The 25,290-nt window shown below is 57.9% G+C and overlaps 1 protein-coding gene across 12 annotated transcripts in view; it reads right to left on the bottom strand.

Annotated features, from left to right (window-relative positions):
• Window positions 1-25,290, bottom strand: part of MACF1 (microtubule-actin crosslinking factor 1) — a 112,038-nt gene that overhangs the window by 15,067 nt on the left and 71,681 nt on the right. For all 12 annotated transcript variants that reach the window (XM_021375386.1, XM_021375384.1, XM_021375390.1 and 9 more), the window contains 19 exons: window positions 13,701-13,862; window positions 13,447-13,617; window positions 12,486-12,652; window positions 11,026-11,185; window positions 10,275-10,601; window positions 9,576-9,660; window positions 8,487-8,728; window positions 7,893-8,099; window positions 7,608-7,727; window positions 6,369-6,476; window positions 5,805-6,023; window positions 5,049-5,252; window positions 4,272-4,280; window positions 2,949-3,180; window positions 2,117-2,343; window positions 1,039-1,161; window positions 833-934; window positions 340-441; window positions 64-237 (listed from right to left, as the gene is read on the bottom strand). In XM_021375386.1, the coding sequence (XP_021231061.1) occupies window positions 64-237; window positions 340-441; window positions 833-934; window positions 1,039-1,161; window positions 2,117-2,343; window positions 2,949-3,180; window positions 4,272-4,280; window positions 5,049-5,252; window positions 5,805-6,023; window positions 6,369-6,476; window positions 7,608-7,727; window positions 7,893-8,099; window positions 8,487-8,728; window positions 9,576-9,660; window positions 10,275-10,601; window positions 11,026-11,185; window positions 12,486-12,652; window positions 13,447-13,617; window positions 13,701-13,862 (3,141 nt within the window). The remainder of the gene's footprint in view (window positions 1-63; window positions 238-339; window positions 442-832; window positions 935-1,038; window positions 1,162-2,116; window positions 2,344-2,948; window positions 3,181-4,271; window positions 4,281-5,048; window positions 5,253-5,804; window positions 6,024-6,368; window positions 6,477-7,607; window positions 7,728-7,892; window positions 8,100-8,486; window positions 8,729-9,575; window positions 9,661-10,274; window positions 10,602-11,025; window positions 11,186-12,485; window positions 12,653-13,446; window positions 13,618-13,700; window positions 13,863-25,290) is intronic.

Raw genomic sequence — 25,290 nt, 5'->3', positions numbered from 1 at the left:
GGAGTGGGAGCACCCAACTGAACTTCAACCCTGCGCTGGCATGAAGCCAGGCCTCCTCTGTACCTGTCTGTGAGCAATCTTCTCGCCCAAATTCTCCCAGAGGTGTTTCAGCTCTGTCAGTGGCTCCTTTATGATGTCTCTGTCTGTCTCATCTGTAGCTTTTTTTAGCATCAGTTCACCTTGGTGATTAAGCTTTTCCATCTCAATCTGCTGCTGGTAAACCTCCATTTTAAACTCCTGCCAAAACAAGCAGGACAAAAACCAGAACAAAATGAATCATTCGAGTGAGAGCTCTGCGATGCAAAGCACTGGAGAAGCGGTGCGACTCCACCCGCGTACCTTCATCTCGTTCATTTGCTCCTTAACCGTGCTGAGGTCAGTGCCAACAGGAGACATGTTGCAGAGCTTAATGACGGCGTTATCCAGCCAGTCAAACATGGCCTGAAATGAGGGCAGACACCGTTAGAAAAGGGGAAGGATGCCACTGTCACCATGCAAGCACCAACTTTTCCTCTGAGGCAGAGATGGCAGCGCCCAGCACAACCTCCTGCCCTTCACCTCCCTGCTCCCAGCACAAGGCCGTGATGGCAGCCAGCCCCATCCTGCTATGCTGTGCAGAAGCAAAGACAGACTTAAGAAGACAGATGCAGCCAAACATCTGCCGCTGCTTGGAGCTGGTTGTGAGCTCAGGGTCTAACAGAGGCTGTAAACATTCACAAGGAGACATTTTCCTGCCTTGCATTCACACATATCCCAGTACAGCTTCATGAGGAGGAGTCACAGTGATGCTCCCAAGGTCTACCCACTGCACGTGAACAGCCCTGTCTCTTACTTGAAGAGTATCCTGGTATTGCACAGCCGCCTGCATGGCCTCTTCAAGCTTCTCAAGCCTCTCCTTCCAAGTTTTGTTTAGATTTTCCCATGCGCTGTTCATCTGCAGAAGACAAGATTGCCCACAGAATTCGTTAGGCTCTTCCACGCGAGCTCCACTCGCTCCTCCCTGATTTTATGTGAACAAGAGGCTGCTGCTTCTCCTACCTCATCAATGCTCTTTTTCACTTCTGGTTTCTCAGTTTCACCACAGGCAAAAATTAAATCAGTTCCAAGGAGTCGGATGAACTCCAGCTCTTCATGCAAGCCATCCGTTTCCTCCTTAATAGTCTGCACAAAACATAACGATGGAAGGAAAATGTTGATTATTAAATGCTTTTCCAAAAATTCCCCGTGAACAGGAGGAAGAATCCTTTCTGCGCCAGATTCATGGCCAACATTCCAAAGCCAGACCCAGCACTGCGATACGAAGCAAGCAGACAGGCGTCCTGCTCACCAGCACTGCCATGGCCAGCCTGCCCTGCTCCCACCGCCGGGCACGGTGGCAATGCTGTTTGCATGGTTTGAAGGAACTAAACCAAGGAATTCTGTATTTAGCTCAATAGGTGCCTGAACAGCCTCTCTGAAGACGTTGTTTACAGGAGATGTACTGTTTACAGGAGTGTTTTGTCAATACAGGCATTCATTTTGGAGACTCAAAAGATGCAAACCGAAGTCATAACCGTTATAAAACAGAAATAGAAAGGACAGACTTAGCAAAGAGTGACCCAAGCAGTAATATGCCAGCTCCAGGAAGGCCAACAAGCAAACACCTGAAGTGGATTTCTCCATTTACTTGAAACAACCACAATGAAATTCAAGCCCATCCAGCTCCACACTTATCTCCAGTCTAACCAAAATCTCAATACATCCTTCCCACGCTAGGCAGCACTCAAATGCCTCCTGTGCAGGCTGGGAGCAGAATCATGCAAACCTGCACATCCCTCAAACAAGTGGGCACACAGCTCTGACCGCACGCTCGATAAGCTTCCCAAAACAGCAGCAAAAGAAGTGATTTAAGCATCATTTCCTTGTCTGGAACAGGGGCGGCGGAGGTGGAGAGGGATATGTAAAAGGAGACTTCTGTTTTTTCCCTGCAGTTCCAAATTACAATGGCAATAACGCTTCATAATCTGGCTGCCTACAATAGTGTTCTACAGCCACGTTATTTAAGATCTACCCTAATCAACCTTACAAAATGGGTGCAGACAAGCTCCAGAGGGGGGTACAGTCCCACGCTCCTCACCTCTGCCGCTTCCACCTGCTGCTTGATGATGGATGGGTCAATCCCTGGGCTCTCCAGGTCATGAACGATGTCCTGCGTGTCTTTGATGGTAGTCAGGAGGGCTGCCATGTCATACCAGAACTTCTCTGCAAGCTCCAGGACATCGAGGAACTTCATCTCGCGTTCCTCTGCTCGAGCTTTGATGTCTTCCCAGAAGAAGACCATCTGATCCAACTTATCCTGGATTACTGAGAGTAGGAAAGAAAACATTCCATGAAGAAGAAGACTGCCTTGCCACAAGTCAGCCTTCTTACAACCCAAAAGCAATTTGCTAACACTTTCCACTTAGAAATAGCCAACAGAATATTGAAACTAAAATTAAATATGGATGGGACTATCAGAACATTAACTATGGGAGATACTGAGGGACAGGAGGAACCCCAGTTTGCAGAAATAGACCTTTACTTCTGTGCAGGCAAGCCCAGGGCAAATTTGCCCATACACTCTCCTCCAACAAAGCTCTGTTGAAGCCAGCTCTAGCACGAAGTCTGTGCACACTCAGTTCAGAAGCTGGCTGTTGAGCTGCCAACAAAGGGGCCAATTAGCGCTAATTGTGTTAAGAGGTCTTTTTGTGCTGGGGATGCTCCTTCCTTCCATTAGGAGGTGAATCAACACCAACAAATCACTTCACAGGGGCCACCAAAGGCTGCCACAAGAGAACAGCTCACGGTGATGGCCTGAGCAGCCACAAGTGCCTCCTTCCCCTCTGCTGACATCCCCCTGCCTGCTCCAGGTGGAACTGGGCAGTGCCACCAGCCCAGCAAACCCCTCTCACTGCATCCTGCCCAAATACCTTTTGCTGCCAGGTCCTTGTCCGCGCCCTGCGACCTGCCGACCAGCTCCTCCCCGCGCCGTTTCAGAGCCTCGAAGGAAGGCTGCAGCTTCTCCAGCTCCACCGTGGCGTTTTTGTTCTCGCTGATGCACTCCCGGATCTTATCGACCTCGGCAGGAATGAGGGGTGGCATGCGCAGGCGGGAGGAGAGGGTTTCCAGCGTCTCCAGCATGGGCTCGATCTTGTCGTGGAACTGGAGAGGAGCAAGTCCATTAGGGCAGTGAGAGCGGACGAGCAGCGCCGCATCCCCCCCCCCTGCACAACAGCCCCCGGCGCTGCACCCAGCGGCCTCCTGCAGAGGACAAGCGTTGCCAGCACCAGCGACACCTGCAGCCTCCTGCTCGTGCTTGCCCAGGCTCTGTTTGCTGCAAACAGCCCCAGGCTGCACCAGCTCAAAGTCAAACCACACCTCAGCCAAACAAGCTCCCGGAGCCGGCACAGGCGACCGTGAAGCAAACACGGCAGTGATTTGTCACCGTGCTCAGCCCCATACCGCTCACGCTTGGACTGCCGTCCCACTCCTGGCAGATGGGCAGTGTGACATTCAAAACAAATCCCATTTGTTTCAGCATCTGTGCAGAGATGCTGACAGAAAAGTGCCCGTGTTTGGTGCCGGAGGAAACCTCTGCTCAGTGCAACGCTCGCATGAAAACCACCCTGGCACGGTCAGGGAGGTGGTGGAGAGCTGCATGCACACAGGGAGGAGCACCATAGAACTGAGGCTCCACCAAAAGCAACATCAGAAAGCCAAGGAAGAGGGTCTAGCAGGGTTTGCCGGTTTCATTTTTTTAAAGAAAAGTCAACTTTGGCCTTAAGGACCCTAGCTCATCTCTGCAGGAGAGGTGGTGGGCAGCTCTGTGCCTCACTGCCAGCCCCGGTGCTGCCTCTGCACAACACCCGCGCTGCCTTTGCCAGAGCGCTACCAGCAGAGACGAGATGGGCTCTCGGTGCAAAGTTGATCACAGCACGCTGGCTTAGCCAACAAGCAGGAGCAAAGGGAAGCTCAGCTGGAGCAGAAAGCTCCATGCATCAGCGTCTACTGCTCCAAAAGCAAAACCTCTGGCTTGCACAAAGCATTCCCAGCAGACGCTGTCCGCGGCCGAAACCAGGCGGCAGCGCAACCAAAGCCATCTCAGAAACAGGATTTTTTTTCCCCTCAGAATTAATTCTTAAGCAAGGTGAGCTGAGCTATGCGTGAACTGGAAATGAAAGTCTGGGTGTAAAACAGAATTGCTTCAGCCCAAGGAAAGAGTGTAAATGAACACTGACCACAACGGCGCTTACCTCCGTAATCTGCAATGGTGGGGCGCAGTCAACACAACAATGAAATGAGACCATGTGGGGAAGACAGGAACAGGCAGCAACACACACAGATAACACATTCCACAATGTGAGTGAGAGATGAGGCGGGAGGGATGTGTGTGGGGGGGAAAAACTCGGAGTTAATACAAGTGCAAACCAAGAGAAGTGACTAAACAATACAGGAATAAAAAAAATAAAAACCCAGACACGACGACAACCAACGGCACTACAGTTACCACCGGGTGAAACGCAGCGTAACTGGGAGCCATCAGCCCTGCACCTGTCTGGCAGAAACTCTCTACCCTTCTCTGGACTTTAGCACCTGCAATCTCTGCCCCTCCTCTCCTATCTCTGCTCTGCAGCCATCTCTGCAGGTGTCCTCTGGGGATTCCCAGACCCTGGGGACTCTTAGCTCTCCCCTACAAACGATCCCGCGCTGCTCACACAGCAGTGCCTCGCTTATCAGAAACGAAACTTATCTCTCTGAGCTGTTTAAAGAGGCTCCCTGGGCCCTCCCAGCCTTGGGCGGATGCCAAAACAGCCCCACTGAATCAGCATCATTATTGAGGCTGTAAAAATTTACGACTCTATTTATCACATCAAGATTCAAACTCCTTCTCCCTTCCTCCTGCAGCAGCGCGGAGCAGGGCTGCCCAGCAGTCGGCTGAAACCACCCTGAAGGTGTCTGCCCTCCCGCGCCCTACAAAGGGTTTTAGGATCTCCTAGAGGAGGTGGCTGCCCGGCGCCCCACAAGTGTACCTGAGTGGACTGCGAGACGGCTTCATCCAGAGCGAGAGCCCGCTGACACACCTCCTCCTTGATTTTGGCATACATGGCCTCTGCTGTCGAGTACTTTTTCTGCACCATCTCCCCTTCCTCAGGGTTGAGATCCTTGAGCTGCGGTCCGATTTTCAGCAGCTTGTCGATATGAGGCTTATGTTCAGCAATAGACTCTCTCAGTTGCTAGGGAATAAGGAGCGAGGGGGGAGGGAAGACAATTGTTTAGCAATGTACTGAAAGCTGCTGTGTATCTATTTCACACGGTACTCAGAGAGTAAGGATTGCATCTGGCAGCACATGGATACCACCGAAGTCCTGACCCAGCATCTGCTGAGCACACAGAGCTCTCCTCTCCCCAGCACAGCCATCATGCGCACCAGCACCGCGCCTGCCTGGGCCACAGACCCTCCCCGTGCCCCAAAGGGGATGAGACAGAAATTCTTCTTTGCATCCCTCTACCCTAAAAGCACAATGCTGTTCTCCTTGCCACCATCAGGCAGGAGATTCAGAGGCAGCCAGGCTCCCCTGGGTTCCATCTGTATTGCAGTGAGAAGTGTTCCAAGTTATGGAGTGATTTCCACGTGGTAGGACTAAGGCATCCTTGTAGGATCCCCAAAAAGGAAAGAATGGGAAAAAAACATCAGAAAAGCGGCCGCTCTGACCCTGTGAGCACCGCACGCCCGCTCCACCCAGCAGAGCCGGCCCGGCCGCGCTGCAGCTCCGCCATCGCCTTACCCTCATGTCCTCCTGCTGCTGCTTGAGCTGCTCGTGGTCGATGGCCGGAGGGGGCAGCTGGGAGATCAGGGCCTGGGTCTCCTCGATCCAGGGGCTCAGCTCCTCGTAGGTCTCCCAGAACTGGTTGACCAGGACCTGCGCGCGCTCCAGGCGAGCGTAGCGCTCCGCGTTGAGCTGGCTCACGGCCTCGTACTGCTGCACCAGGGACTCTGTTTTCTCCTAAAAGGAAGGGGAAGGAGAAGTCGGCGGTGGCTGTGGAAGGCACGGAGCGCTGCCAGCCCCACGCTGTGCTGGGACGAGCGGGGCCGCGCTCGGTGGCCGTGTTCCACGCGCACAAGCTGTAATTCCAATTAAAGCGGCGTTAAGAAACCCCACTATCCCCTCTCCCCAGACACTGCAATAAAAACACAGCTATAAAAGAGAGTAATACATATAAAGAGATCTCTACTAAGTGTCGCTGGTGGGAATTTCTGAAGATGGAGTAATTTTAAACAACTTCTGACTGTGCTCGCCCCTCCCCGCTCTGCCCCATCTCCCGCAGCACCAAACCCCGGCCAGGCCCACCTGGAGAACAGCTTTCTGCTCTTCCCCACACGTCCCAAAGATCTCATTGCGCTGGCTGAACAGCTCATCCATGGAGTCTTTGTGCCGAATAATGTCGATGGAAAAAGCCTGCAGAAAGGAAACCTCTAAAGGAAGGGAAGGGACGAGAACAGGGCGCGATCTGCCCCCCAGCATCCCCCGCCAGGCTGCCCAGAGCCAGCACTGCAGATTGCACCAAGCTCGGCATGAGGATCCTGTGGCACACTGAAATTCTGGCTGAAAATGCAGATTCCTGCATTTCTTCCCCATTACTCATCTACTCTAAGTTCTCTCTTTCAAAAAGGCCTGAAAACGGCACGGTGTCAGACACCAAGCAGCTTCCACACCTGGGTCACTGCGCCACGCACTGTAAACCTGCAGCCATCTGACATGGACAGAAACACCGGGCAGCAGCGCAGGCAACGCAGGGCAGCAGGGCTGTGCAGGCACACTGCCCACTGCAGAGGGAAGGCTCCACCACCCCTGTGCCACCAGTGCAGCCCACACCACAACCGCCCAGAACGATGCTCCCTGGAAGTGCATCCACCACCAACTCCGCCATTCCCCAGGTCCGCACACTGAACGCCACCCACAAGCAGCAGGAAGCCAGGCTGAGCTCAGCAGAGCTTAATGCTCCATGCTGCAGTCCATTATAACAATGCATTGTGTGTTGTTTTTTTTATTTTAAACGCACAAAATCCAATAAGCACGTATGCTGCTCTGATTGCCGGGGCTGGCGAGGGAAGAAAAGGGCCGTTTATTTAAAGTGCACGTTCTTTCAGGCATGAGCTCATCTCAAAGATATTAAAAAAAGCTTCTCTTTGTTCCACGTCTGGCTGCTGCGAGGGAAACGAGGAGTCCCCCACTGGAAGGAACAATGAGCACGGAGCCAGTGTGAAAGGACCCTCGTTAATCAGTAGGTGTGTTTCTGTAAGCAGGGAGCAGGTAGAGCTCGCTTGCCATGGGGGGGCACGGCATTGCCAGGCGCCTGCCCATCCCTAGATTGCTCCAGTTTTAATGTCTGTGAGCACTCATCTGGCACCCGAAGCACCTCAAGGATTTCTCCATAAGAAACCCAACACTTCATTTGTCTAAATCCATATCCTTCATTTTTCCTGTTACTTATGAAGGACAAACACTGTATTTCCCTTGGTGCATGGAGCCTCTCCAGGCCCAAGCCTCCCCGAGCCACCCCCAGCGGCCAGGCTCACCGCCCCGTACCTTCTGCACCTGCAGCTGGGCCGTGGTCTGGTCCTGCTCCAGCCGGATGGCTCCGAGCGCCATCAGCTTCCGCTTGGTCTCAGCCACCCAGGCCAGCTCCGCGTCGGCCGCCTGCTCGTACTGCGGGGAGAGGAGAGGTGAATCAGGCACGGAGCGGGGCACAGCTGAGCCACCCCTGGTCTGAGCAGAGCGGGGCAGGGTGCACCGTCCCTTCCCATCACAGGCACGGGGAAAAACTGACAAGGCCCAGAAACGCTCCCGAGGCCGCGGCGTTCGTCAGCTCACCTGCTGGGACCTCTGAATGGCAGCATCTATCTCCTCCACCCGCTGCTTGATGGTGTCGCTGACCAGCTTGTAGCGCTCGTTGGTGTCTGAGACGAGCTTGTCCAGCCCCTCGCGGGCTCGCCATGGCACGAGCTCCAGCAGCGCCCGGCTCACCTCGTTCACCGTGTCCAGAACGAGCCGCTGCTCCATCACCTCTTTCTTCAGCTCCTAGGAGGCACACACGGACACGTCCTTCAGGGCGGCGGTGCCAGCTACCGGGCACACCCCAGCACTGGATCCCCAGAGGTTCGGGGACTGGGATCCTCCCCATCCCTGGAGGTTCCCGAGGACGTGGCTGGGGCAGTGGGCAGCCTGAGCTGGTGGGGGGCACCCAGCCCATGGCAGGGGATGGGGGGGGCTGTCAGGTCCCTTCCAACCCAACCGTCCTGTGATGCTAAGATTCCACCAGATGTGTGAGCAGTGTCCCCCATTTCCATTCCCATGTAACACGCTGCCAGGCCAAGTCTCCCACGCTCCCTCCCAGGCAGTGAGCAGACCCCGGCTCTCCTCCCACGTGGCTCTCACATCCCCACATGCTGCTTTGCCGCACCCCACCTTCTGCCTCTGCTGGAACTGGGGTATCTGCTCGCTGGCTGGGGACTGTCCCCCACTGGATGCCAGCTCATCCTCCACTTTGCTCATCCAGGCATTGAGCTCCTCGTGCGTGGACTGGAACTTGGTGGCCAGCTGACGAGCCTGCTCCAGCGTGCGCAACGCCTTGGAGCTGGCGGCGGTGATGTCCGAGTAGCGGGTCTTAATTCCATCCAGCTTCTCCTGGATGAGCAACACCTCCTCCCCTGTGGGACGGCAACAGGGGACATGTGACAATGGACGGAGGGCCCACGGTAGCCAGCTGCCCCGTCCCCTCATTTTAAATAGCTGCTTTCAGTCTCACTTTTCTGCACGTCCGTGCAACTTAACAGCCTATTTTCACAGCCAGGAAGCTGCTCTCAGGGCTGACATTTTCTGCCAGCCAGGGTAACAGCCACCCCTTTCCTAGAATAGGAAGGAAATGTGCTGTGAAGCCTCGCTTTGCCACAAGCCCCAAAGCCACCGGGTCTCAGTCCCTGACTAATATGTCACAGTTCCAAGAAAAAAGGTCCAATTCACTCTCTACTGCTATTTCCGAAGGGACATGAAATTGCAAGCCAAATTCTTTGTAATTCCTCTTCCTGCTCCAGGGCTCCCACAAGGACAGAGGGCTGCACATCTGCTCAGAGGAGACCACATCTGAAGGAAATGCATTGCCCCGACCTCTCTTCCCACTCATAAACACAAACTCACACCCACGTGGCAACAGCAACAACTGCTCAGTATGGGAAAGCAATATTAGGAAAGGGCTTGGTGTATTTTTAACCTCTTTCTATGCGACTTAGCAGCTGGATGCAATGAGAAAACCCTCCCTGGTGATACAGGGCTGCTCAGCGCTGAGTGCAGGGGTGGGAATCACCGCTCTCAGAGCTGGGGGAGGTGTTTGGGATTTGCTAAGCTGGAGCGCATGGGGCTCAGCATCCAGGTCTGGGTGCACAACAGCTACTGTGGGAAGACTCAAGAGGAAACAGGATCGGAGGGAAAGCAGCCTCCTCTGCACAGCACAGCCAGCGAGCACTGTGCAGGATTGGGTGCTTCCCAGCCCCATATTACCTGTGGTTTGCTTCAGGAGAGCCTGCCCGTTTCTGATGGCTTGGTCCACGTTTTTCTTCCTGTTCACAATTTCCTCGTTCAGAGCCTGGACAGAAAGCCAAATTGGAGTTATCTCTCTGCAGGCTGTGCCCGCACCTCACTGGCTGGAGATGCTAAGGAGAGCACAGCCTGCTCTCACCTACCACAGGGTGGAACTGCTCTGACCCTAGTTCTCCTGCTGAGCAACTTATTGGGATTTCTGGGACTAAAGGCTCAAAACACAGAGCTAAAACCTTTGGGTGCATACAGCTGAAGAACTTACTCTTGAAAAGAGCTTTGCATGGCCCCCATGGAGCGGAAGCAGACGGCTTCCCCGGTGGCCAGCCTAGCCTGGAAACCCACCGGGCTTTTCACATTCACATTCTTGGAAGCAGCATCCAGCCTTCTAAAGGCGCGGGGTGGCCAAGCTTGCTCAGACATTGTTCACAAAGCAACTGAAACATTTGAAGCTTCCCCTGGGAAACCCCTTTTTGAGGCTTCAATCACTGCTTTTAACACATCATCTCTTTACACTTCTCCAAGCCTAGAAAACGCAAAGCTTGTTCTGCTGCTGGTGAAAATTAAAGTCAGGCCAGAAACAAATGAAAAAACCAAACCAAAACAAAATGGATAAATGCAACAAAACAAATAACATAAAGATGGAAGAAAAACGGAAAATACCAGCTGGTCAGCATGCTGCTTCTGCAGGACGTCCCGTTTGTAATCCTTTACGGATACCGAGCCGAGCTTGTCCTCGACCTCAGCCAGCCAGTTGAGCACTTCCACCTCCTCCTCCCCAAAGAGCCTGGCGTTACACAGGGCCTGCTCCAGCAGAGCTGCCTTTCGGCAGCACCGCTCGCGGACCTCGCCGTAGCGGCCCCGCAGAGAGTCCAGCTTCTCTGCCAGCAGCCGCTGCTCGGCGGCGCAGCTCAGGGCGGACAGCCCCTGCCCGACGCGCACCGCCTGGGCCACGTCGGCCGCGTGGGCCTCTATCTCCTCCTCTAGAGCCTGAAATCCGGGACGACAAAATGGACAACAGAAAACAAAAATGAGCGGAAAAGATGAAACTTAACGAAAAAGGAAAAGATAAAACAAAAGTGAAACAGAAATGGCGAATGCAACTGAGGGAATGAACGAGATGCAAAACCCACCCGTGAATGGGCAAGGCGTACTGAAAAACAATGCTTAACAGAAACATGAAAATGGGAACGGTTCTTCTATCCAGGACCAGACATACTCGTTGCAGGGTGCAAAGACATCAACTAAACAGTGCCTACATGGGTGGGCTGGGGCTTGCAGCCTTCCCTGCCTGTGCAGCAGCCTGCAGACCTCCTCTGGCCTCCTCCAAGGCTTGTTCACACCGACAACCCACATCACCACGGCAGACCCCCACAGAGCCCCGACCCCCATCCCCTGCACCCGATGGCCCCACCTTGTGCCGGCTGATCTGCTGCTGGATCTTGGCGGTCTGCGTGCCGATGGGCTCCGAGTTGGCCAACTTCTTCTCCGTCACCGACAGCCAGTCTGAGACGGGCTCCGTGGTCTCGTGGAACTGCTTTGCCAGCACCAGGATGTCCTCCAGCTGCTTCTGCCTGTAATGGGGACGTAACAAAGTGCTGAGGAGCAGCTTCCCTTTGGAGTGGGCAACAGAAGGCAGCTCTGAGCGCAGGCATGGCTCTGCTGTCAGCAGGGCTCTGCACCAGGAGGAAGTAACGGGTTCAACTGAATCAGGATCCAAAGTGGAAATACTTCAGAAAGCAGCGCAACAGGAAGAGGGAACAGAAGCAGCTCTGAGTGGTGTGGGGTGAGACACCTTGTCTGGCAAGCTGCTACGCAAACACAAAAAACAGTGCAGAGAAACTGCAAAATAATCTTTTTTCTGCAGCTGTTCCTTAGGCACCCAGCTCATCCTCCAGTGAAGGTGGCAGAAAGGTTCCCTTCATCCCACTTCTGTCAGTATCCCATCCTCTGAGATCCTCTCACACGGCCAGCTTGTGGCCAAGCCCTTCATGTTCCCACACTGCCATTGAGGAGGGGCCGGCAGCAGCACTGGAGCTGGGTGAACCCATCCTCATCTGCAGCCATTTCTCACCTGGGGAGGTCAGATCTGGCCCTCACCACTGGCTGTGTAACCTGGCATATCAGCTTACGCAGCAGCCAGCAGCTTGCAGATGAGATTCAGGCAGCAGAAAGGTGTCAACAGGATGCTGCCACTGAAGCTAAATGTTAAAGCTTAAAGGAATAAAAATAACATCCATCCCCTGCAGGGAATTTGTTTAATCTGAGCTCTTCCATGCCATTGTAAACCACTGCTATCTAATTCAGCTCCCAAACTGGCTTTGATTTCTCATGTTTTCCAGCTGTGGTTTCCAGGATGTATCTGTACAGAGATCTCCGCCAGCTTGCCACGTGTTGTTGTCTGTGCTGGTGCAGCCGTGGGGCTGAGCAGGGAACCAACACCTGCGGCGCCCAGGGTGTGAGGGGAACAGCAGCTCCAGCTCCAGCCAGCAGCCAGCCCAGCCGTCAAGTCCAAGAGCAACAAAAGCAACGCCATTGTCACAGCCTGCACATGCAGGTGGCTGAACTCTGTAAAGCTCTGGGGGACTGTGAATGGCAAGACAAGCCTGTCCTGTGCTTCTGACCAGCAGAAGAGACCCTCTGAGGGCTGACCAGCAAACAAAACTGTTTGCTTCTCTGGGTTATCAACGCTGCCCAGGAGGAACGAAGCCAGGAATGCAGAATGGCGGCAGAGCCGAGCGCATTCCAGCAGCAGCGCTGCACATCTGCGTGTGTCTCCAGCACAAGGCAGCGGGCTTTGAGGGAGATCCTGGTGCGCAGCCACCAGAAACCACAACACCAGGCAGCAGCAGCAGCAGCGTCCCGTGGTCTCACCTGCCCGCTGCCCGGCGCAGCAGTGCTGCCCAGCGGCTCTCCAGGCTCTCCAGCTGCCCGGCGATCTTCTCCCGGTCTGCGGGCTCTGCTGACTGCGCGATGCGCCCGCCCTCCGCCTGGATCATCTCGACGGTGGCTTTGCGGTCATCCAGGAGTCGCTGGAGCAGCTGCAGCGATAGCAGTGAGAGGAAGGGGGATAGAAGTTACCGGATTGGATCAGTGGAATCTCTTGCTTCCCTCAGAGACCAAATTTCCAGTTGTGTCTGGAAACCGCTGATAAGCACTGGGCTGAGCCCGAAGCCAGACAAGTGGGGTAACCACTGTTCTCTGCCTCCACCACCAAAGCCAGTTCAAAAGAAACTCAAAGCACTTCTGGGCCGGAGAACGCTTCAGAGCTTTCCCCATCCTTCCCCCAAATCTATTAAGATCAAGTTTTGAACCTTTACTTCAAATTCCCTCTTCAAAGTCTCAGTAGTTAGCCCAAGCCTCGACAGGAATGCACTTTTAAATATTTTACCATGACCGCACTTGAACTTTTATCCCCATGTTCACAAAGGCAGGCTGCGACCCAGCTTGTTATCCCTGCAAGCACTGGTGAGCCTTGGGTCGGCTCTTACGGTTTGTGCATCCGTTTTGTCCAAATCCCCACACTGTAACTACAACACCAGCTTGCTCATGACACAGCAGAATTATCAGCACAAACACAACCAAATCTGGGGCTGGAAAAACACAGCAAAACCAGCAGCCAGCTTCCAGAGGTGGTGTGGCAATAAAGTAACACCGGTGACTGAGACCACAGACGGTAAGTGGGGGCAAATGGACTGCGAGGATGCGGGGAAGCAGCAGAAGAGCTGCTTAGAAAGAAGCAGACCTGAGTATGTCCCCACTACACCTATGCTGTAACAGCTGGACCCAAAACATCACCTTCAAGACAGCCCGACCAGCCCCGGTGCCTGCTCACCTTCTGCTCCTGGATCTGCGCTTTCACCACCTTGTACTCGGCAGAGGGAGGTTTCTGGTTGGAGATGAGCTCCTCGGTGTCGGTCAGCCAGCTCAGCAAGGGCTCCAGGGCGTCCTGGAACTTCCCGCAGCGCAGCAGGGCCTCCTGCAGCTGGGCGATCCTCTGGGCCACCTGCACAGCACCCAGCACCATCAGGGACGTGGCACAGCGGTCCCGCAGCCCCCTGTGCTCCCAGCCCCTCCCCGAGCCCCCACCTTCTTGTTGAGGGTGTTCCAGCGCGTGTTGATCTCTTCCATGTCATGCTCCAGCCCTTGGACATCACAGTTTTTCCCGGCGCTTTGGATGAGTCCTTGGCCAACTCCATTCACTTGCTGCAGTTTTAGCTGGAGAGGATCCACTTGCTCCTTCTGGAACAGCTGGGCAAGGGAAGGGTGGGAGAGAAAAGCTATTTATAACCCGCACGCTGTTCTCCCACCCCTCCGTCATTCCGGGGATGCAACAGGCCCTCTCCTCTAGAAAAGGCGCAGGAGCTACTGCTTCTCGTGTTGCACTGAGTTTATTAGAGTTGTGCAAGTCTGCCTGAACGCCTCCTCTGCCTCGATCCAGCAGTAGGAATCCCCAGGCACCCGCTCCGAAGCACAGCCCGGGTCCATTCACATCCACCCCCGCTCCGAAGTAGGAAATGCCCTTTCTCAAAGCACCTGAGTGAGGGGGAGAAAGCAAACTGGGGAAGAAATGAGAGCGGCAGCTCCGGCCAGCCATGAGATTCGGAAACAACGCTCCTGGGGAAAAACCAAAGCAGGTCTCACAGGGATGCTGCTGAGAACGGAGACCCGGCACCACGCAAGATTTGTAAACCACAAAATTACAGACACTGAGAAGCCAGCTGTGTTGCGAAAGACAAAGGCAATAGGCAATTAATGTGCTAGTCATTTACCACACCACTTATTTGGCATGGTCTTGCCTAGGAATCCTGGGGGAAAAAGCTCTGAAAAACAAAAAGATTTCACAGGGAAGGAGGAAGAGGGCAAACGAAGCACCCCACTGCAGCGGGGAAGCCCCGTCCCACGGAGCAGATAAGTGCTTCATGGCAGCTCCAGACCCGCTGCAAGTCCCGGCCCCGCGCGTCCCCATCGCCTGCAACACAATCCCCAAAAAAGGGAGCGCAGTCGCTCGTTGTTTATTCTGGGACCTTGGACTACGAGCTCATACAGAGCACAGGTCACCCCGCAGCCAGCACTGGGAAGGATTAGAGCGCTCGGCCCCGCTGCAATGTTTTCTCTTTTGGAAGGCAGCAGGGACCGCAGGCAGACAGCCGCGCCTGCTCTCCCCACTGTGCCTCCTCCTTACGCGCCCAAGAATACACGGCCGTTGCCGGCAGCTAAAAATGCCCTTGGAAACAGAGCCTAAAATGCAAAACCCCTCCCAGCAGAGCGGTGAATGGTGGGCAGCACAGCTTTCCGCACCAGGTGATGGTTTCATCTCGGAAGGAACACAGGCACGAAAAGCAGCACACCAAAATGCAGCTCTGCCTGAGGAAGAGGGGCTGCCTGGATTTCCTGTCCCCATTTTCACCGCAGACACCTCCTCCTGCTGGGGCTCAGCAGCCGGAGGGCAGGGAGGGACCGAGCGCTGCAGGGCACGAAGCGAAGGGCGTGCTGGGAGACACTGTCCAGAGCTGTTTGCTCAGAGAGAATTACGCTACGGTTAGAAGCAGTAAATGATGACATGAAATCACCGATTCCCCAGCCACCTCTCCCCTCACGGTTGATATATGGAGCTGGCTGTTAGAGCAGCCAAACCCGCGAGAACCGGGCTGATAAGTCTGGCACGCAGCTGCTGGACTGCAGTGGTGTGAGCCCCGGCCCTGAGCTCTGACTGCAACTACAGCCCCTGGGGCTCCAGCAGCCGGGCAGGGAGGCAGCGAGCCCTAAGGTCAGACAGCAAATACCCGCAACACGCACAGCCCAGGAGCGCAGCCTTGCACAAGGATCGTTAAGATAATCACGGCATGTGGAACACGCTTGTTTTTCTTCGCTCGTGAACGATTCCAGCGATTTAGTTCATTAACCTCAGTGTGACTCAGCTACGAAACAAATATTTAACGTGCACCCTTTGCCATGCAGAAAATGGCAAGAAACGCACACGGGGCGAAGCGGTGGGACAGACATCTTGGGGAGCAGATGCACAGCTGCTCTGCTGCTCCTCCTCACTTTGCAGAACACCTCCCACAGCATCCCTCGCCTCCTGCTTTTCCCACCTCTGCGCCGACCGCCTCCATCCCAGCTCCATCCCCACCTCTTCAGGGTGGGCATGGACCGGCAGCAACGGACCCAGAGCTGCCAGCAGCACCAGTAGCACAGAGTGGGGGGGTGAAGGGGTTAACAACCAGCAGCACCGCACACCCTAGTCGGTACAGAACAGTCACAGTACAGTCGGTGACCTGAGGTACAGGCGGAGGCCCCAGGGGTGCAGCCCGCTGCTCCCAGTGCAGCCTCCCCAGCCCATCTGCGGGCATTCTTAGGGGTGGCAGAGCACAGGAGATGACTAATTGCTGCTGCACCGGGCTCTCGGTGCTGACTAACTCCTGGTGGTTCCTCAGTGCTGTTTCTCCTCATCCAGACAGCGGTAAATCAGCGCTCACTTACAGGAACTCTGCCACGCACGCACCCCTCGGGCTCTCTCCATGCCAAAGCCACAGCGGAGTGGGCTGAAGTGAACCCCACCCCAAAAGTGGCTCAGCCTGCTTCCCACAAAGCCCGGACCCCCTGCACCATGCTCTTCAGAAGGCCCTTCCTGCCCAGGACCCGCTGCTGTCACCGCTTTGCAGGATGCTGTCTTCCAACACATCTCTCTGAAAGCCGGTGCCCACCCCGCTGCACGCCCAGGCTGCGATTCCATCTGAGTGAGGACAACGTGCCCTCATAAGCCAAAAAACTTTTAAGACAACAGTTTAGAAGATCAAGCCATTAAAGTCTTCTGCTTATAAAAAAAACAGGCGCTTCCCCCCCAAAACTTTCTGCCTGCCAATGTTAAGCTGCAGTCTGGAGGGGGCAGCTCCCAGGCCCGTGAGAGCTGAGCAGAAGCCGCTGCACCCCGCAGATCGTGTCAGCGAGCAATCCGGCGCGCCGCGATCTCACACCCTCCCCTCCGCCGCGGCATAAAGCGATTTTTGTGCCCGAAACACCGTCTGCGAGCGCCTGAGCAACAAATACCTCATTATCTGGAACAAATCCATCTGCCGGAGCAGGAGGCCCTTCTGCGCGGGGGGCAGAGGCGGGGGGTCCTGGGCAGCCCTCGGGCACCGGCTCTGGCCCCACAGGGCCCGGTGTGCAGCCCTCAGCCCCCGGCAGCGTGGAGGCCGTATCCAGAGCAGCCCCCTCAGCAACGGGCTCATCCTCCAAAGTCAGTGCTTTCCCGGGCAGCTGCTCCACTCTGGCAGAGTCACCTGCATCCTCCCAGGCCACGAGCAGTGGCACAGGGCCACTGCCAAAGTCCCCGACACCAGGGAGGAGCGGGTCGGCCTCTGGCGGTGGTGGCACAGAGGCAATGGGGGCATCAGCAAATGGCGGTGGGGCCTCCAGAAGCTCTTCCACCACCAAGGGCGCAGCGGCAGCCTCCAGGGGCAGGTGCTCTGTGCACGGCTCCTCAGCATCCCTGGTAAATGCCCTGGAGCCCGGCACTGCCTCCTGAGCCCAGGGCTCCGGCACCACCATGTCTCCCAGCAATGCCGGGTCAGCCAGAGCTGGAAGCCCCCCCAGGCCCCACAGACCAGCACTGAGAGCAGCGGGTGACACGCTGAGCCCTTCTGGGGTGGCAGCATCGCTCCCCATGGCACAGCACGGCCGCTCCTCCCAGCTGCAGGTGAACAGCAGGGCCAGGTCTCCTGGCTGCAGGATGGCCGCCTCCATCAGGGACCCCTCGGTGCAAGGAGCCTCGTCCAGTGCCAGGACCTGCCCTGAGGACACTGCGTCCCACAGGTGCTCCTCGGCAGGTGCTGAGGGCAGCAGTGGAGCTCCAGAGCCTGGCTCTGATGCAGAGCCAGTGTGGAATGGTGGCAGAGGACTGCCATGACAATACTTGTCTTCTGGACAAGTTTGGCCCTCAGATCCATCGCTCTCTTTTCCCAAATCTGTGGCTTTGTCCTCGGAAAGTTCTGGGACACTGTAGCTGGTGAGCTCAGTCCTTCCAGGTAGAAGGTGACAAATGTGTGATGGGTCTGTCCCCTCAACAATGACCTCGTGGTACTGCAGGGGGGACCCCAGCTCCTCTACCACCATGCCAGGAGCTGGGGGCTGGCAGGGGGACAGCCGGGATGGGGACACTGGGCAGGGATAGTGCTCCTTGGGGCACTGCAGTACTTCACCAGAGGGAATGAACAAGTCTCGGTGGTCTCCTTCCCACCCCACAGGGGCACCAGGGTGAGCAGCTCCCTCAAGGCCGAAGGCTGGACACACACCCATCTCAGGAGACGCCACCAGCACTGCCACCATGCAGTCCATGGGCCCCACATCTGCCAGTGGGTCGGGTGCATCCTCTACCAGTGCCAGCGAGTGCTGCTGGCTGGAGTCTGGCCCCACCATGGCCACAGGGCTGGGAGAGGTCCCTCCGTCTGAGTCCGTCGGGGTGAGGGCCAAAGTGTCCCTTTCAGAGAAGGGCTCTGTCACCGGCTCCATTGTGCTCAGCACCTGTGAGCTGCAGGTGACATCAAAGTCCTCCAGATCTGACACAACAGCAGAGTCTGAAGCACTGACTTCCAACGGGGCCGTAGGCTCACATGCTTCAACTGCTGCCCCCGCGTGCTTCTCTGAATCTGCATCCAGCCCCTCCGAGTCCACTGGGGAGAACCGAGCATCCAGGAGGACAGGGATGGCCCCATCACCCTCGTCCTCATTCAGGCACTGCTCCTCCAGCTCCAGGAACATCTGCACTGAGTCTGTGTCAGACAGCTCGGGGATGGCGGGGCTGGCCGAGCGCTCCAAACCCGCAGCAAAGTCTTTGGCCTCGCACTGCACCGCCACGTCCTCAGTGCAGCGTGCGCTGCTGGCAGCGGGGCTCCTGGCACCGCCCTGGGCGCTGCAGGGCCGCGCGGTGCCCGGGCTGGGGGCAGAGCTGTCCCCAGGAGCGGTGAAGTGTTCCCTTTCTTCAGAAATATCTGCCAAGCAACAGCTCTTCTTCTCCTCTGCCACCAGCACAGCCTTTCCTCTCTCTGACAGCGTCGCCTCCTCCCACTCCTCCATCATCACCCAGCGCTCGTCCTCCTCAAATCTCAGCTCAGACTCAGTTTTTTCTCTGAGATTGGCGGTGATGAGAATATTCAGCCCCGCATCCAGCAGCTCCTCGCTCAGGCATGGGGAGAGGTTGACGTTCTCCACCGTGCAGTCCGACTCGGAGGCCTCCAGGGTCTCCTGCCGCCCATCGCCGAGGTTGGCTTTGGGGAAGTTCTTCCTGGCCCGCGGCCACGTGGCGCTGGGCAGCAGGCGAGCCCTGGCCAGGTCTGTGGCTCGAGCGTGGCCATCGCCGGCAGGCAGCAGGGGCTGGCGCTCGTCCGCGGCACTGCCATAGGAGTCTGCGGCAAACTGCATGGCCTCCGCTGTGCCAGATGACTTGGAGACATGCTCCAAAGTGAGCGACTCGGACATGGGCTCGCTGCGGTCGGGCTGCCCGGCGTGCTCAGCCAGCAGAGCACTAGAGTCCCTCTTATCCCGCAGCGAAGGGTTGGAGGCACCCGCTTCCGACACCTCGCTGAGCGAGGCCCCCATCCTCTCTGCAAACTCGGTGAAGTTGGGCGGCATGAAGGATTTCCACGACCGCCGGTTCACGTTCTCCTTCCTCTCGGGGTTTGGCCGCCTGCGGGGTGGAGGCGGCGCCGGCTTGGAGACATCGCTGCTGAGCTTCAGCGCGTCGAAGATGACTCGCTCGTCCAGCTTCTTCGCCTCCGGCGCCCTCGACTCAAAGACGTTGGCAGCTCCCAGCGTCCCATTGCTGGAGATGGTGCTGCCGTCCCCTTTGCCGAGGGTGCTCTTCGAAAGCTGGTTAAGCTTCGATCCCTGATCGATTTGCTCATTGATTCTCATCGTGTCGTATATCGAGCGCTGGGGCACGTAGCAGTCCTCTATGTAGCCGTCCTCCTCCTCGCCCTTCCCCAGGCAAGTGCGGTTCTGCCGTAGACAGTCTGGCCTGCTCAGTGGTTTGCCCATGCTCTCGCCCTTACGGATGACAGAAGCTCCCCGTCAACCTCGCGCCCGGCGCCGCAGGGAGCATCACACCGCGGCAGGGCCCGGCGAGGCGGTGCTATGGGGCCGGGGGCTACGGGGCCGACGCACAGCCCCACTGCGGGTCTCGGGCAGCGGAACGGCACCTCTCATCCCCAAAAAGCCATCTGCCAGCAAAACCCATGCGAGTACGACAGCTTCGATAAATATTCCCAACCACCGTTTGCAATAGGAGATGCGGAGGTGTCGGAGCTGCTAATTTATCCCGCGTGTCCTTCTTTAGTAACAAAGGTCCTGGCCGTGCACGTACCGCAGCCCGAGCGCGCGGCTCCTCGCGTCCTCCGCCTGCTGCCGTCCCGCGCAGTCCAGCTGCTCCAAATTAGCCTCTCCCCCCGACTCTCGTGTTTTCATTTGAACTGAGCTTGTCAGCGGATATTCGTGCAAGTTTAAACACAGGAAGTTCTTCATTCAGGGCAAACTCGGAGGCTTCCTGTCTCAAAAACATGATGGCATTGTTGCTCCCTTCGCCCCACCGTGCCCTGTCCCATTGCTGCGCGGAGGAGCACCGCCGGGTCTTCTCTTTTCCTTTTTTTTTTCCTCCCCAAGAAAAAAAAAAAATCGGCTATAAAACGCATCCAAAAATGGCAAGGGGACGGATCGCCGCGAATTCCCCCAAGTTCGCTGGAGCCGGCGGGGGGGACGGGGCGCAGCGGCGGCCGGCGCCTTCCTCCTCGTCCTTCTCCTCCTCCTCGTCCTCCTCGTCCCGGTCCCGCAGCTCCCGGCCCGGCTCGCACTAACTTTCGCGGTGCCCGGCGGCGGGCAGCGGCGGCTCCATCCCGCCGGGCGGCCCGGCCATGGCGGGGGCGCGGCGGGGCGGGCGCGGGGCGGCGCGGGGGCGGCGGGGCCAGCGCTGGGGCTGCAGCCGGGGCCGCGCTCCCCTCTCTCCTCCGCCTTTTGTGCTCAGCGGCCGGGCCGGGCGTGCAGCCGCCCCCGCGGGCAGCCCGGGTCCGGCGCTGCGGGCGGCATGGCGCGGGTCCGGCGCTCCGCTCCGCTCTTCCTCCCGACGCCGAGATCGAACTTGGCGGTGCCGGAACAAAAGGCCGCCGCACGCCGCAGCCCCGCTCCTCTCTCGCTGCGAGCGCCGGGCTCCCGCGGCGCTGCCAACTCCGGCGGAGGGCGGGCGGAGGGAGGAGGGCCGGCGGGGCGGGGGCGGCCGCGGGGCGGCGACGCGGGCGGGGCGGGCGGCTGCCCCCTCCCTCCCTTTTTCCCTCCCTCCCATCCGCCATCCCTCCCTCCCCGGGCGCCGCAGCCCCCCCCCCCACGGCTCCGCTCCGGCACCCCATGCCCGGACCCGGGGGGTCTCCGCGGCGGCCCGGGGCGGCCCTTCCCCGCCCCGACGGAGCTCCTCCTCCGGGGGGAGGCGGCAGCGCGCGAATCCCCCGACAAAGAGCAGCAACGCCCTGCTCGGCGGCGGCCCCCCCGCGCCCCGGCCGCTTTTGTCCGCGGAGGGGGCCCGGAGCGGGTGTATCCCGGCGGAGCCATCCGGGTTTCGGACAGCTCCCGTCGGGCTGAGCGAGGGGCTGTCCACATCCCCGGGCCCGAGTCTCTTTCGCCGCCATCCCGGGCAACAAAGAACCGCGCGGACGTCGGCCGCCGCCGTGCATGCCACCGGCACTCGGCTCCCACTCCCCGCCAGGACGAGCACCGGGGCTGCCCCCCACCCATCGGCCCGTGCCCCCACGCATATGGGTCTCGGCGCCCGGACCGCGTGCGAGCGCTCCCGCACAGCCGGGAAGGGGCGGGGGGGGGGGAAGCAGCAGCGTGAATCACTGCTCCGGAGTGATGCTGAGCGAAGTCACAGACTTGGAGAGAAAACAGGAGAGCTTGGAGCAGCCCCAGCGCATCTCCAGGCAACAGCCCCTCAGGCTGCACGCAGCAACGCGCTGAGCCGAGCAGCACGGCAGGTGCTGTGCTCACAGAAGGGGATGGTGTGAGCCTGCACCCCAACAGAACGGCCCTAGGGCTCTGTGCTGCAACTCCACCGAGCTGAGGAACTGGAGCCACAGAGGGCTGGGAGCCGATGATTCGGGCGCGCTGCAGGTGCTGCTGCCTCCAAACCACTGGGACTCAACCAAGGCCAAAGCAGCAGCTGCGATGCACCCGGCTCCTCTGTTCTGCAGGAGCAGCAGCTCCTCCGCGGGGAGGGTGAACCACAGTCAAACCACTCCAGCGCCGCACTCCCAGCGCCTGCCCTCCCTCCCCGAAGGTGGAGACAGGAAAGGAGAAGGGTTCCAGCGTTATGAAACACCCGTTTAATTGCCTGAAGCTCCCAGCTGAGCTCTTTGCACACAATGGGAAATCTTTGGAAACCTCTTATTTCCACGATTAAATGTAGCCAAGGAAAAGAGCTGGACGTGCTGCACGGGGAGCGGTGTGCGAGCAGATCCCTGTCCCACCGGCACCGAGCGGTGCTGGACCCCGGCCACCCCCTGTCCGCTCCTTTGCCACCCTGGGCTGTCCCCTCTGTGTCCCCCAACCCCTCCTTTGAGCAGCGGGGCCCAGCTCAGCACCCCCAGTTCTGTACTTTGAGGCGGGTCATTAACCCAGGCTGCAACACCAGGTGACAGCAGCTGCACCGTGCCATGCCACACTGGGCTGTGCCATGCCATACTGGGCTGTGCCAGTGCAGCTGCCCAGCAGCAGAGCGGCCCGGGGCCGTTATGGCTGCAGCCCCTCCGGCAGGAATCCCAGGCATCCCGGCCGGGTGCGGAGGCTTTTTGTTCCACTCCTAGGAACGCTCTCGATGTGGAGCTGATGGCTTCACAGCCAGAAATTCTTTTCCCATTTCCTCACTAAGTCACGTGCCGACAGCAAGCCAAGTCTTCCCCTAACACATCTCCCCCATTGCTAAAGCTGTTTGGGAAATATTCAGCAAGCACTAAAGCCCATGAGAAACCTGCTGCGCCCTGTCTGAGAGCTGAGCTGGAGCTCCTGCAGGTTCCCCAAGCCATGAGCTGGCAACAAGCCACCAAGAGTCACCACTGCCACCAGAGATGGGGACAAGCCATGGGGCCACCAAAGGCCACCACTGCCAGCAGTGGTGGGGACAGAAGCCACAGGGCCAAAGGCTGCTGAGGGCTTCGCTCACACCTGGGTTGGTGTGATGGGAGGACAGGGCAGGACGCGAGCTCCAGTCCGAATTTCTGTCCTTATGCTGTCTGCACGGCTCTGGTATGTGGAGCCCTGCCAGCAGTGATCTCTGTTACTGAAATAACGGCTGATAGAGCTTCCAGATTTGCAGCCCCGCAGCCCCAGCTGGTAGCACAGCCAGCGGGATGGGCAGAGGCCGAGGGGTCACCAGGATGTGGCTCTGGCTTCATTGGCATCCCCGTCCTTGAGCCTCATCGAGCCAAACGTAACTTGGGGTTTGGGGCTCGGTCCCACAGGTGCTGCCCACCACAAGGGGACAGGTCACCCCAGAGCCACCCCGAGGTTCCCCCGATGCCCAGGATGAAGAACTCCCCGCTCAGAGGTTCTTCCAGACTTGTAAGGCTGCAGGAGGAGCATCCCCAGCCCCAGGTTTCTGGCCTTCCTCATATGGATGCCGTCTCTGGAGCACAGGACCAGCGTGCCTGCCCCGTCACGGGGTGATGTCACCCTGTTTACGACTGCACTACATCCTGCCGCAGCCCCTGCTTACATGGGAAAGCGGGCTTTGGAAACCAATGTATTTTTAGCTTTCTTCTAATGCATCTCAGCAGCTGGAAATGAGGGAGCTGCCTTGTGTGACGATCACGAGAGCACAGAGACCGCACAAAGTCTCTGATGGACACGTCGCCATGAGCCCAAAGAGCACCTTCTACATCCTTGGGGCTCCTCATCCTCACCTGCTGTGGGTTTGGACTCCACTGGGCACCACAATGACAGTGCAAAGCGCACCCGGCGCCGAACACGTGAGCAGCTGTTTGGGTTTTGCTGGGATTTGTGCCGGGAAGGTGGCAAGTCGTGCTTTACAGCCTTTGCTGCATTTGTCACACGTTTGGAGGGATTTCTTTATCTCCCTTCCAGTGCTGTTGCTCTCCTCCTCCTAAACTCTCTCCTTTTGCCAAATCTCTGGATTCAGTGTTTCCGTGTGCTGCAAGGTGCGCGGCGCTGCGTGGGCAGCCTGGAGCTCGCTGCGTGCTCCAGGATAATCCCATCTGCCCGGCTCAAGGCTGCCTTCAAACTGATTTTGGGGCTCGGCCCCCACGCATCCATCCACCGGTGCCTTTGCAGGGCTGGGGGAGCAGCCCAGCTGCTGGGGTCTGCACCTCCAGGGGAAAATATTTAGGAACAGAGTCCTGGAGCAATGTTCTGCATTTTGGATGTGCAGATGCAGGTTTGACTTTTTTTTAACCGAGGTGCAAGACCTTCACTGTAATGCCCTCCCTGCGAGGCAGCGCTCACAGGTGTTGGTCTCAGTAACTCCTGGATGGAGCCTGGAGCTCGCACGCTGCAGAGCATTTAGGCACTGCCCTACAACGCGGCATCCCACAGTGCCCGTCCCCAGAGAGACCGCGGTGGGAGGCAGAGCCTGTGCCTCAGGTGGGATGCCAAATCCCCATCCCTGGGGCTGGATGTATGCACGGCCATGCAGCCATCCTGCCCCACGTGGACTGAGCCCCGGGGGGGGGGGGGGTCAGTGGGGAGGGCTGAGGGATGGGGCGGTGAATGGAGGGCTCTGTCGGAAGTGAGGTCAGTGCATTATCATCCCGAGAATCCTCTGGATGGGAGACATTTTAAATCACTCCTCCAGCAGAAGAATTGGCAATTGTTCCGTGGCGCGGCGGTGACTAATGCAGCCCGAGCTGCTCCCCACGCAGCCTCCGTTCTGCTCAGCCGCCCCCCAGCCCCACTGGGGAAGATTTGTGCTGGGCAGGTCTGGCCACGGGGCTCATCCCAGCGCAGCCCCCGCTGCCACGTCCCATCCTCGCTCCTCTGCCTCCTCCTCCCGAGCTGGGTCTGAGCACCGTGTTTTCAGCACCTCCTGGAAACACCACCACCAGCTGCTGGACCTCCTCTGCAGGAGGACATTCCTATGTACATCTCCCCCAGCAGAGCCCTGGCAGAGTGACCAAGGCATGAGCAAGTGGGTGGGTTCAGAACAGTGACCCAAGCTGACTCCCGAGAGGCTCCTTCGGCTCACAGCAGAACTGTGTTGAGTTGAGAACGCAAACCCTTGTTACGGGCTGGTCTTGGCAGCTCTCGGCTTCTTCCGCTCAGGTCGCACTCAGCGCGAGGTCCAAGCTCCTCTGCTTTTTGAGGAGCGGGCACAGGGGCAGCGCTGCTGGGCAGGACGAGCCCCGAGCGCGCGTCTGCTCTTCTCTTCTTTGAGATGAATTCATTTGAAAGAACAAAAAGGCAGCGCGCTGCAGACACGTTCCGTTTGGATGAACAGAGCAGGAGAGTAATCAAACTGTGCCGAATGCCACCGGGCGCTGCGGGCTGGGACCCGGGCAGCTCTGTTGGTCACAGACCCATTGGTGACAGCACTGTGACCGCAGCCTGCGCACCCCGCACCCCGTGGGGTGGGGACAGCTGCCTGAGCCCGCTCCCACATTTATCATCGCTTTTCCAACAAGGAGATGGT

This window comes from Numida meleagris, chromosome 22, assembly GCF_002078875.1.
Source record: "Numida meleagris isolate 19003 breed g44 Domestic line chromosome 22, NumMel1.0, whole genome shotgun sequence".
NCBI lineage: Eukaryota > Metazoa > Chordata > Aves > Galliformes > Numididae > Numida > Numida meleagris.
This window is presented reverse-complemented; position numbering and strand designations above follow the sequence as displayed.